Source organism: Crassostrea angulata, chromosome 5 (genome assembly GCF_025612915.1).
Source record: "Crassostrea angulata isolate pt1a10 chromosome 5, ASM2561291v2, whole genome shotgun sequence".
Taxonomy (NCBI): domain Eukaryota; kingdom Metazoa; phylum Mollusca; class Bivalvia; order Ostreida; family Ostreidae; genus Magallana; species Magallana angulata.
Window position 1 is genome coordinate 50,357,328 of NC_069115.1, and position 13,495 is coordinate 50,370,822.

Genomic DNA, 13,495 nt, shown 5'->3' on the forward strand with positions numbered 1-13,495 from the left:
CACTTCATAAGAATTGGTGAGTGATTTATATAGTTTGAAATAGTACATGTTCATTGTAATAACTATTTTTGAGGCTACATAGTCATTCAAAATTATATTTATTTAAGACAAGTATGTACAATGGACATTACTCAGATGTACAGCTTTGACTTTGCTCAGCCGATTCACTATCCTCATCATGCACAAGAGGTGGAGCCTCTGTTCTTCAAAACCCCCAGAAAGTTCCAAGCCTTTGGCGTGTGTGCAGAGGGAGCAGGTGCATGTTTTATCATAAACAATCGTTTTGCAATCTAATCAAGCTTAATCAAGTCTAATTTGTAAATTTCTTTTATTTGGTTGTAAAATCATATTGAAAAGAATATGCGAGTAAATCAGTATTTCACTATAGATGAGAAAGTATTCTATCTGGTGGATGAGGCTGAGGAGGTAGGCAAGGGAGCCAATACGGTGGTGAGCCTATTACATCACTTCTTTGAGCATTGGGGGTATGGAGACAAGGATGCTGTGCTGCAGATGGACAATTGTGCCGGACAAAACAAAAACAACACAATATATTTTTTTAAAAATTAGTTACGACGGTAACGGTATACAAAAAGAAAATGAAAAACTCCTTATTAGCAAGTTTTTTCTCCTTATGACATATCTTTTATGGGTTAAGTCATTGTGCATTTCTTTCAAAATTAGGCTTAAATAAAAGTTCAGCAAATGTTACACTTACACGAGTAAAAAAAACTCATCACTATGACGTCATTATGACGTCATAGGTGAGGTAATCTCAAGCTAGCATCAAAATTGAGCAAAATATGAACTGAGGGCTTCTCATTATAGAGTTATATAACTTTATTATTTACAAATCAATACCTACATGTAATACCTTGATGGATAGGGAGATTCCTATACTTTTCTATTTTACCTTTTTTGTGGTATTTGAAAACCATTCCTTTTTGTAACTAATGAAATTTCATGATTTGTGCAACTAAAATTTGAGTGCCAATGGACTAGATGTTGTTTAGGTAAATCTTGACTGGACTGTTTCTTCAGATATCATGCATGTGTATCAAATGTGTATCAAAATTCATAATTATTTATTGAATTTTTCCAAATTTGGAATCATGGTTCTGTATAGTGTCAAGAGTGAATATATAAGCTTAGAATTGTAAATAACCGCAATGACTGTTTTATATTGGGTATATCTCTCTAACTATTTTTAGAATCGGTAGGACAACAAAGTAATGCCATTAAGCAAAATAGTTCCTATACTTGCAGAGTGTATATACATTTTTTGGGACATTTTAAATCAAAATGCTTGATACATGTCAGAAAAAAGGATTTGCAATTTTAAAAGCAAGTGTCAAAATTGAATTATCATTTAAAGAAAAGAATTGAAATTGTTTGATGTACACCCTTTCCAAGACTGTGAAATTCCCTACTTTTACTTTCATTTTCAGAGTTTTAAATACGGAAGCATTTTGCCGTTCTGATTTCACAGGTCCCTTGTTGCTGAGTGAAAATTAGGGCCGGGGCTATGAACACTTATGTTAACATTACCGCCTATTGAAAATTCATTAGTGGACTATACCCACATTCAAGATTTTTAAAAACACCCCATCATATTTCATTCGCTTAAACAAACTTTTAAAGCCCTTCACTCAATATGTTTTAGCTGAATTTTGAAAAATGAATCAAGAGAATTTCCTTATCATGCCTATATTCCTTTACTTAAACATGCTAAAGCTACTAAAGCTCTTCCCTAACATGCATTGGCTGAATTTTTACTTATGCTTCTGGAGAAGTTGAAATCGTAAAAAAACCCCCCACTTTTAACAAGCAAATTGATGACAAACAATGGGTAATCAAAGAATTAAACCTTAAATTAGAAATATTAAAAAGATGTATATATACACATACCTGCATAACACACTTGCTCCTTATGGTAGTAATTGCTCACACAGAGACATTTTTTGTTGCTACATTCAAGATGTATGGAGGAATTACACGAAACTGTGTTGGTACAATTGTCATTAAACTCTAGAGCTACAAAATACATATCATTATTTTTAGTTTTCTCAACATATACATGAATATATAAATACATGTACACGTATAAACTGTATAAAATTTTCATTTTTTATAGAGTTGTTCCATTTACCTTTCACATTCAGTGACACCTGGTTACTAGTTTTGGTAGTTCCTGCAGCATTGCTGACTTGGACTCTGTAATTACCAGAATCTGTGAATTCTACATTTTTTATCATTAATGTGACTGTACCAGGACCTGAATCTGTTTGTGTGTACTTATCCAGGTTTATATCTAAGTCTGATGCAGATCCCCCTGACACCTTCTGCCATTTGATATTAGTTACAGTTGCAGGTGATTCAATCGTTGCTGTTAAGGTCACATCTTCTCCATACTTCACACTGATTGATGGTGGTGTTAAGGTGACCGAGATAGAACCTGTTGAAATTGATCTAGTGTCCACACATATACAATCATTGACAGTAGAATATCAAATTAATAAATGTTTTTGTACTTTGTATGGATAAAAAGGTATCAGTGGAAATGATTTTTTTTCTGAAATGACTTAGTCTACTATTTTCATAGTCCATATGCACCAGGCACAATAGAAAGCATTTTACTCTTTAGGCATAATAATACATGTGAAATATCACTTAAAATATTTGTTGTGTAATTACGTTGCCTTTACATCTTATAATATAGTCTTCAATACATATTAAATAATTGATAACTTAAATTTATTCACATTAGTCTATAACTGAGCAGCATATAATTCCTATAAAATTGTAACATGCGCAATGAAATTAAAATAAACTTTAGATTAGATATTTTAATGATCTATTAAATAATAAATGTTGAAGTATTTCTCTTTCAAATCAAGTGCAATTTCAAATGCAGTTTTTTTTTTATCCAAACCCCTTTCATAAAGAAGATTAAAACTGAAAACAGTGAATGCAACAATGTGTAATATTTTAACAAGGAGAAATATATTTTTTATCAACTTTCATATCTGCATTAAAATAAATATGTCAATTTAATTAAAACAAAATGAAAAGGACTCATTATTCCATACATGTATACCGAAGTAGAAAATCTCATACAAACCGTCTACCACATTTAATGTGATGGATTCACTTTGGTTGAAGCCAACTCTGTTGGTGACCACAAGTCTAAAAGATGTTCGATCAATGAGGTCTACTTTTGTAATCACAAGTTTAGGAGTGGGACTTGCGAGGGAGCTCCCTGCGTATCGTTCATCTGTGATATCAATATCTGTGAGCTCTGCTCCAATCAGTTTCTGCCACTTGTTTTCTGTACGTAGATTTGATGTGAAGGATCCAGTAATTGTGATGCTGCTTCCAATATATATTGGATCAACAAATTGTGAAGTTGATATATGCACATCAGATGGAGGAGCTTGATAGGACAAAAAGAAGTAACAGCACTATAACTTAAGTTATATGTAAATAATTAGGGTCTTCCGTTTCCAACGGAAGACCCTCTTGTTATTCTACGGTTTCTTTTTCTTTATTCTTATTAAGGTCTTCCGTTTCCAACGGAAGACCTTATTGTTTTCGTTCGGTTTCTTTTTCCCTATTCTTCTTATTATTATTTTTCTTTTTTTTTCTTACAAATTTTGTGTACGCGATTTCTCGGAAACTGTTCGACCGATTTACGCGAAACTTTCAGATTTGATAGATAGTGATCTGAACCTTATTGGAAATTTTTTTTATCCATGACGTCACTTCCGGTTTTGAGTTATTCACAATTTAACGATTTTCAGAGGGTCGGCTTGTCCAGGGGTAAACTCCTAAACGATTTAAGATATTGAGTTTAAACTTTCAGGGATTGTAGACAAAAGGTTGTAGAACTGACATGTGGTAGATATATTTTCCTGTGACCAAAAGCGCTGAAGCTCGCCCGAGCTCGAAAATTACGGTTAAAAAAGCGTCGTGATTTTTTGTGGTTTTCTTTTAATATCTATTTCCTCGATAGTATTTTGTTATAACATGTAGAATAAAAAATCTTTATAAAGTCAAAAGCTTTCATTTAAAATCAAGAAAAAGGGGCTGGCCCTTCCAATAAGGGGCTGATGGGGCTTTAAAGTCTTTTAATGATAACTTTTTACTGTGAAATATTTTGTGATACGTTATAGAAGCAATTATGTTCATTCTAACGTTATTCACCTATACATGGCAATCATTTACTCGTATGTTACATAATTAGGGGATTTAAGGGGCCAGAAGTCCAAAACTTTGATGCTCAATATTTCAAAATGGAGGAAAATTTTGATAAGCAATATTAAACAAAAGATGCTCAAAATATTAAGCTTAACAATGTACAACCAGTTATGCGGTCCTTAAAGGGAGTTACAGGGTCGGTCCCTAAAACGACCCTTTGAAGATATCTCGAGAACGGCATACAATTTGTTATTACTTGTTGAACAAAATGTGTTTGAATTGACAAGAGCTTTCATTTGAAATCAAGAAAAAGGGGCTGGCCCTTCCAATAAGGGGCTGAAGGGGCTCTAAAGTCTTTTAATGATAACTTTTTACTGTGAAATATTTTTTGATACGTTATAGAAGCAATTATGTTCATTCTAACGTTATTCACCTATACATGGCAATTATTTACTCCTATGTTACATATTTAGGGGATTTAAGGGGCCAGAAGTCCAAAACTTTGATGCTCAATATCTCAAAATTGAGGAAAATTTTGATAAGCAATATTAAACAAAAGATGCTCAAAATATTGAGCTTAACAATGTACAACCATTTATTCTTTGTTATGCGGTCCTTAAAGGGAGTTACAGGGTCGGTCCCTAAAACGACCCTTGAAGATATCTCGAGAACGGCATACAATTTGTTATTACTTTTTGAACAAAATGTGTTTGAATTGACAAGAGCTTTCATTTGAAATCAAGAAAAAGGGGCTGGCCCTTCCAATAAGGGGCTGAGGGGGCTCTAAAGTCTTTTAATGATAACTTTTTACTGTGAAATATGTTGTGATACGTTATAGAAGCAATTTTGTTCATTATCAGGTTTTTTACCTATACATGGCAATCATTTACTCCTATGTTATGTAATTTGGGATTTTAAGGGGCCAGAAGTCAATCACTTTAATCCTCAATATCTCGAAATAGAGGGAAGTTCTGGAAAGCAGTATTTAACAAAAGATGCTCAAAATTATGTGCTTAAAAATGTACAACCATATATTGTTTCTTATCTGGATCCTTAAATGAGTTTTAGGACCGGATATCAAAACAATTTTCCCAGATATCTCAAAAACGGTTACCAATTTCTAAACACCTATTAGCGGTTCACAAAAATAACTTTTAACTAAAATGAATGAAAAGGAGCTGATCCTTCAAATAAGGTACACCAAAGGTATAGATAGTCTTTCACCGATTACTCTTCGATCCCGCCTCCTTTTCCTGATACGTTTCGTTGACGAAGATCAAGAGTAAGGTCATTCAACATCCTAAAAATCGGACGGAAGACCTCCTCGTTGCTCGCAACGAGATCGTGTCTAGTTATTCTTTTTTTTCTTTTTCTGACTTTTTTGGAGCGTTATTTCTCAAAAACTACCCAACCGATTTGCACGAAATTTGTAGGAGTGATAGAACATCATCGTAGCTACATATTATTAAATTTTAACACGATGACGTCACTTCCGGTTTCAGATATAGACGATTTTGAAAATTTTTAAGGGTCATTTTGTCCACGCATCTCCTCCGAAACTAATCAAGATAGAAGCTTGAAATTTTCAGGGGTTGTAGATGAATGTCTGTAGATGTACCCCCATGCTTCCAATTATGAAAATTGCTCAAGGCCTTGAAGCTCGCCTGAACCTGAAAATTGGCACCAAATTTTTCCACGAAATTTTTGCACATTTTCTGTAATACCTTTCGATGTGCACATAATTTGTTAAAACATGTAATGCAAAAGTTGTTTCAATTTTCACGAGCTTTCGTTTAATATCAAGAAAAAGGGGCTGACCCCTCAATCTAGGGGCCAAGGGGGCTCTAAAGTCTTCTTACAATAACTCTTTACAGAACAATAATTTGTTATTGATTATATAAGCAAAAATGTTCATTGTACAGCTGTTCATCTATACAGTATCTTACTTAAATCATATGTTACGTAATTAGGGGTTTCAAGGGGCCAGAAGTTCAAAACTTTGATCATTAATATCTGAAAAAGGAGAAATATTTTGAAAAGAAATGTAGATCAAAAGTTGCTTAAAATGGTGTTCTTGTCAATATGCTACCTTAAATGTTTTTGTTTATGACCCCATTTAGGAGTTAAAGGGTCGGCTCCTAAAACACATTCGTACAGATATCTCAAGAACAGTTAATAATTCTTGAACACTTGTTGAACAAAATATGTTTATATTAGCGAGACCTTTTATTTGATATCAATAAAAAGGGGCTGACCCCACAAATTAGGGACCAAAAGGGCTCTAATGTCTTTTTACAATAACTCTTTACTGAACAATATTTTGTTATTAATTATAGAAGCAAAAATGTTCATTGTACAGCTGTTCATCTATACAGTACCATACCTAAGTCATATATTACGTAATTAGGGGTTTCAAGGGGCCAGAACTCAAAACTATGATCATTTATATTTGAAAAAGGAGAAATATTTTGAAAAGCAATGTAGAACAAAAGTTGTTCAAAATAATGTTCTGAACAATATTAAACCAAAAGTTTTGTTGTTAGTGGCCCCGGTAAGGGGTTAAAGGGTCGGCCCCTAAAACACATTTGTACAGATATCTCGAAAACGGTTTACAATTTATGAACACTTGTAGAACAAAATATGTTTATATTAGCGAGACCTTTTATTTGATATCAAGAAAAAGGGGCTGGCCCCACAAATGAGGGGGAACAAGGGCTATTAAGTCTTTTTATGATAACTCTTTTCTGACCAATAATTTGATACTTATTATAAAGCAACAAAGCCAGCTTTTATTAAACTTAATTTAAAACTGAAATCCGTTTTAAAATCAGACGATGCATTACAGAGATATCGAGGTTTAAAAATTGATTTTTCCGGAAATTTAGTTTCCGCGTCTTTGGTTTAAAAAATAGCGTAATGTTTATAGTAAAATTAACTCGTACCAAAAATTAAGTTGTTAAGTCGTACTTAAACACATTCGGATTTTTTTTGTTAAGTCGTTCTTGAAATCAGAAAGGTTTCTGTTAAATCGTGCTTAAAATCATTCGGGTTTTGTTAAGTTGTATCAGGAATAATTCGATTTTTTTCATCTTTTTATTTTAGTAACTCTTGTTATTGGTTTAAGAGCTCTGCTTCTTACAGGAACTTCCAGCTTTGCTTCTGACATTATCGGAAGACCCACTCGTTGCTTTGCAACGAGCTTTGCTCTAGTTCTTTTTTTTCTTTTTCTGACTTTTTTGGAGCGCTATTTCTCAAAAACTATCCAACCGATTCGCACAAAATTTTCAGGACGGATAAAGCATGATCGGCACTACATATTATAAAATTTTTAAATGATGACGTCACTTCCGGTTTCAGATATTGACGATTTTGTAAATTTTTAAGGGTCATTTTGTCCACGCATCTCCTCCGAAACTAATCAAGATAGAAGCTTGAAATTTTCAGGGATTGTAGATGAATGTATGTAGATGTACCCCCATGCTTCCAATGATGAAAATTGCTCAAGGCCTCAAAGCTCGCCTGAACCTGAAAATTAGCACCAAATTTTTTCACGAAATTTTTGCACATTTTCTGTGATATCTTTTGATGTATAAATATTTTGTTAAAACATGTAATGCAAAAGTTGTTTCAAATTACACGGGCTTTCGTTTAATATCAAGAAAAAGGGGCTGGCCCCTCAAATTAGGGGCCAAGAGGGCTGTAAAGTCTTCTTACAATAACTCTTTACTGAATAATAATTTGTTATTAATTATAGAAGCAAAAATGCTCATTGTTGGGCTGTTTATCTATACAGTACCATTCTTAAGTCATATGTTACGTAATTAGGGGTTTCAAGGGGCCAGAAATTCAAAAATTTGAGCATTAATATCTGAAAAAGGAGAAATATTTTTAAAAGCAATGTAGAACAAAAGTTGCTCAAAATAATGTTTTGTACAGTATGCTACCTTAAATGTTTTTGTTTATGACCCCATTTAGGAGTTAAAGGGTCGGCCCCTAAAACACATTTGTACATATATCTCAAGAACGGTTAACATTTCTTGAACACTTGTAGAACAAAATATGTTTGTATTTGCAAGACATTTCATTTGATATCAAGAAAAAGGGGCTGGTCCCTCAAATTAGGGGCCAAGAGGGCTCTAATGTCTTCTTACAATAACTCTTTACTGAACAATAATTTGTTATTAAATATAGAAGCAAAAATGTTGTTTGTACATCTTTTCATCTATACAGTACCATACCTAAGTTTTAAATTATGTAATTAGGGGTTTCAAGGGGCCATAATTCAATATTTTGATCATTAATATCTGAAAAAGGAGAAATATTTTTTTGATATCAAGAAAAAGGGGCTGACCCTTCAAATTAAGGGCCTGAAGGGCTACTAAGTCTTTTTATAATAACTCTTTTCTGATCAATAATTTGATATAAATCATAAAGCAACAAAGGGGCTTTTATAAAGCTTAATTTAAACTGATATCCGTTTTAAAATCGGACGATGCATTACAGAGATATTGGGATTTAGGATATTGGGATATTGGGAATTGAGTTTTCCGGAAATATTGATTCCACGTTCTTGGTTAAGGAAATAGTGTTGTGTTCAAAGATAAATTAACTCGTACCTAAAATAATTCGGAAATTGTTAATTCGTACTTAAACACAATCGGATTTTTTTTGTTAAGTCGTTCTTGAAATCGGAAAGGTTTTTGTTAAGTCGTACTTAAAATAATTCGTATCCTGTTAAGTCGTACCAGGACTAATTCGATTTTTTTCATCTTTTTATTTTAGTTTTTCTTACTATTGGTATAAGAGCTCTGCTTCTTACAGGAACTTACAGCTTTACTTCCAACATTAACGGAAGACCCACTCGTTGCTTTGCAACGAGCTTTGCTCTAGTTATAACTTCTTATTGTTTGAATTAAATATGACTGATTATCACATTTAGGAATATCATTTTCTATGCAAAGAGAAAAATATTTTAATGCAATGGAGGGAATAGACTCATTTTTAGATTTGCTTCTTATTGTGCTTAACAACAACTTGGCATAATTGGTTTATACTATAATGTTAACATCAAACTACAAGTACTTTTTGGAACACAATAACTAGCTAAAATATAATCCTCTATCTCTATGTCAGGCTATATGAATAATCTTTAAGATGATCATACCCAGAGTTACAGATTGTAAACTATTGGTAGATCCAACAAAATTTGTTGCCACACATCGATATTCTCCAGCATCTGTAGGTCCTATGCTATTAATGGTTAGTGACTTAGTGTTCAAATTTCCACCGGAGTACTTGTTGCTTTGTGAAGAAGTTAGATTTGCACCGTTTAACAACCAGTATACAGCTGTTAATGCAGGAGAACCTTGTGAGACACTGGCAGTACAGTCGATGGTAACAGTGGTGTCCGTCTCTGTTATTTTCCCAGGTACCGTTACAGTTGGCACCACTAAAATTGAAAGAAATTAACAATACACTGAGACTATATACTATTTATAGCCGACAAATGAAATTTTTTCTAATCTTCACCCTGCATTCTCTCCTTGTTTAAGACATGCATACAATGTATAATGACTTCAAATTATTAGTGCACATCACATTGAACAAAATATTTAAATATTATACATGAACATAACAAAAAAACTAATAATATATGTGTAATATTTAAGTGTGATGCAAAAAAACGTATTTAGAATTAAAACTTAGCAACTGCTCTGATCTTTTAGCTATATGAATGCATACCATGCAGTTCATCCATATAGTGGATGATATAGCATGTATAGCTTTATTGTTCTATTCATGCAAAACTGTACCTCCAGTCACAGTTAATGTCACAGGAGTACTCCAGCTACTGGTGATTCCTGCAAAGTTGTTGACTTGGACTCTGTAACTACCGCCATCATTAGTTACAAGATACATGATGGTCAATGTGATCTTGTTAGATACTACATTAGACTGTGTGTACTTTTCTTGGTTTATATCAATATTCATTTCTTCTTTCTGCCATTTGACAGTGTCCACAGGTACTGCTGATGTAATTGTAGCTGTAAGAACCACACTTGATCCATAAACTATACTGGTAGAGTCTGCTTGTAAAGTGACTGAGATGGAATCTGTTAAAACAAATGAATAAATGATCACATATTTTGTGATGTATGATGTAATGTGACAGCATTATAAAAGGTAATTTTTTATATTACCTATAATATAGTTGTTTTTCAAGATGACTGACCCAAATTTTTAAAAATTGAAAAAAATAAAACATTGTTTGTGCTGTCAAGTGAATGAATTAATCCACACCATCATATCTACTAGAAAATCAATGTAATACAATTGTTTTACACAATTTTAACAAAGAGGGAATTTAAATTGGATATCTTATCAAATTTTTTAGGATGTTGGATGCAAGTCTGTGGTTGGGGTGCGTGTTTTAACCCAAAGGAACCCCAAGGATACCCCTAGGAACTCCAATGATAAATATTAATAACTACAGTACAGGCAACGCGGATCCCGTATTGGCCTGCGTTACCGTCACGGTATTTTTATCGTTCCCGCGATACACCATCGCGGTTTTTGACCGTGGTATGGATTGCGACCGTGATGACACCGCGACGGTGTGGTTTACCGTTATTTCTGCTGCTGCTGCTTGTTGTTTTTATTTTACCTGTACTGTACATTACAGGCAATGCGGGTCGCGTAAATCCACGTCAAATATGCGACTTGTGATTTAAGCATAACAGCTGCACTGTAAATAAATTGCGGTTAATATTAATATTAAATTAATAAATTATATTTATGAAATAGAATTTCATGAAATTGGAAACTACATTCGAATTCCAACATAACATGATTTTTACGCTGTTAAATTTTGTAAATAAGAACACATACATGAATCTTTGTATTTGACGTGCTTATTTCAGTTATTATTTCTATTAGTTGTTAATCCTGTTTTTATAAAGATCTTAAAATTAAATATTTTCATTAGATGAACCAGAGACATAAATAACATTTATTGTTATTTATGTCTCTGGATGAACTTGTATCAATGCAGAGCAATTTCATCTTCTCATTTTATAAGTTGACACGCATAGCGCCGTAAACTGTCAATACATGTGTATGTTTTAAATTGAGAAATGAACAAATGTCGGGAATCAGCTAACAAATCTATTTTTCCACTCAATAATAAAATTATCATTCATATATATAGTTGGTGATGCTTTAAAGCACATGGAATCATAACGTGTTATGTCGGTATGCGTTCTTGTGTATACATATAAAGTTTAATTGACGATCATTTTCTGTGTACACATGTAGTGATTAGCAAACTCAGGGTAGAAAAAAACATGCCCTTGAGGGTTCTCACACCCATTCACGACAAAAGAAAAGTGTAAATCGCGTACGGTATCGTCTAATCGCACAACATAAGAGGAGAGAGAGAGAGAGAGAGAGAGAGAGAGAGAGAGAGAGAGAAAGAGAGAGAGAGAGGGAGGGAGGGTTAGGCGTAATTTAACGTACGCTTATGTGAAATGTACTAATATCCAATAATAAATATTCATAAAATTAGTATTCATAAAAGAATATGGTACACTGTAATTGAACCCATCATGCAATTTCAGATTTGAGTCCACGTGCTGCACCTGTCAATGAAATCAGCCCGCAAGCTCTACCACGTGTTCCCTCCATGATAAAGTTTCGTTCTAATAGTTTTTTTTTTGATAAAGAAAATAAGAAGAATGTCTAACAGTTAAGTTTTTTACAATGTTGGTGATGCTTTATATACTGTGTTTGGAAAGTTTAATTCTTTAATTGCGTTTTTTTCTCTCTCTCTCGTTTAGTTTATAATGGAGGTTTTTTGTGGGAAGGAACATCTTAAACACGTTTAGCAGTTAAAGAACGTAGTAAAATGAATCAATTATTTAATATAACTATTAGTAAAATTGTTTGATATGCATGTAGAATTCTTCTTGGTCAATCGTTACACAGATTATCTACCTGCCTCATTCCTGTGTATTCTGTGCGTTCTGGCGTAGAGTGATTTCCTGTCAGTGCGATGGTTTCACACCTTTGTGTAAAACAATAGGGACTTAAGTCAAATAAAGTTAACTTTGACAGTCATAAAACTTTGAAGTGGGGTGGGGGGGGGGGGGTAAGGTTACGAAAACGGGTTTACTTATGTGTAGTAGCGTTATATTCAATAAGATTACATGCACACATAAAATGATATCAATACATTTACTGAAATGTTTAAATGTTTTTTATCGGCATGAAATATCAACAGCAAAACTTTCAAAACATGTTCTTTATTTATTTGAAAAGAATACGGTTTAATTACGGAAGCGTATTAGTGCCACATATACACTTTAATCTGTAAATTTTACACTTTAATCCGTAAATTTTACACTTAAATCTGTAAAATTCACACTTTAAAGTGTAAAACTCACGCTTTAATCTGTAAAATTCACACTTTAAAGTGTAAAATTTACACTTTTATCTGTAAAATTTACACTTTAATCTGTAAAATTCACACTTTAATCTGTAAAATTCACACTTTCAAGTGTAAAATTTACACTTTAATCCGTAAAATTCACACTTTAATCTGTAAATTTTACACTTTTATCTGTAAATTTGACACATTTATCTGTAAAAATCACACATTAATCTGTTAAATACTATGTCAATACCACATGGCTGTTTTAATTAAATGTCCCACATTTCTTTGATCTTGCTTTAATAATAAACATTGCAATCGAGAAATGAGTTCTCATTAACAGTATTCAATTTTTCAAAAACTGAAACAGTAATGATTAAATTCTCTTAGACAAAATGTATCAGTGTTACATGGCCAAAAAATGTTCAACGCTAAGGGCTTTTTATAATGCAAGCCGTTTCCCTTGTCTCTTGTGTAAATTTAACACTTTTAAGTGTAAAATTTACAGATTAAAGTGTATATTTTACATTTTAAAGTGTGAATTTTACAGATTAAAGTGTAAAATATACAGATTAAAGTGTGAATTTTACACTTTAAAGTGTAAAATTTACAGATTAAAGTGTAAAATTTATAGATTAAAATGTAAAATTCACAGATTAAAGTGTGAATTTTACACTTTAAAGTGTAAAATTTACAGATTAAAGTGTAAAGTTTACAGATTAAAGTGTGAATTTTACAGATTAAAGTTTGAATTTTACTGTTTAAAGAGTGAATTTTACAGATTAAAGTGTGAATTTTACAGATTAAAGTGTAAAATTTACAGATTAAAGTGTAAAATTTATAGATTAAAGTGTAAAATTCACAGATGAA

The 13,495-nt window shown here is 32.6% G+C and overlaps 1 protein-coding gene across 3 annotated transcripts in view; it reads right to left on the reverse strand.

The window, feature by feature from the left end:
- LOC128186324 (titin-like) overlaps positions 1-13,495 on the reverse strand; it is a 71,236-nt gene that overhangs the window by 41,672 nt on the left and 16,069 nt on the right. For all 3 annotated transcript variants that reach the window (XR_008243933.1, XR_008243934.1, XM_052856123.1), the window contains exons 3-7: positions 10,011-10,310; positions 9,362-9,646; positions 3,122-3,433; positions 2,150-2,455; positions 1,909-2,034 (exon numbers count right to left, since the gene is read on the reverse strand). Coding sequence is in view for 1 of the 3 variants with exons in the window: in XM_052856123.1 (XP_052712083.1) it covers positions 1,909-2,034; positions 2,150-2,455; positions 3,122-3,433; positions 9,362-9,646; positions 10,011-10,310 (1,329 nt within the window). In the remaining 2 variants the exon portion in view is untranslated. The remainder of the gene's footprint in view (positions 1-1,908; positions 2,035-2,149; positions 2,456-3,121; positions 3,434-9,361; positions 9,647-10,010; positions 10,311-13,495) is intronic.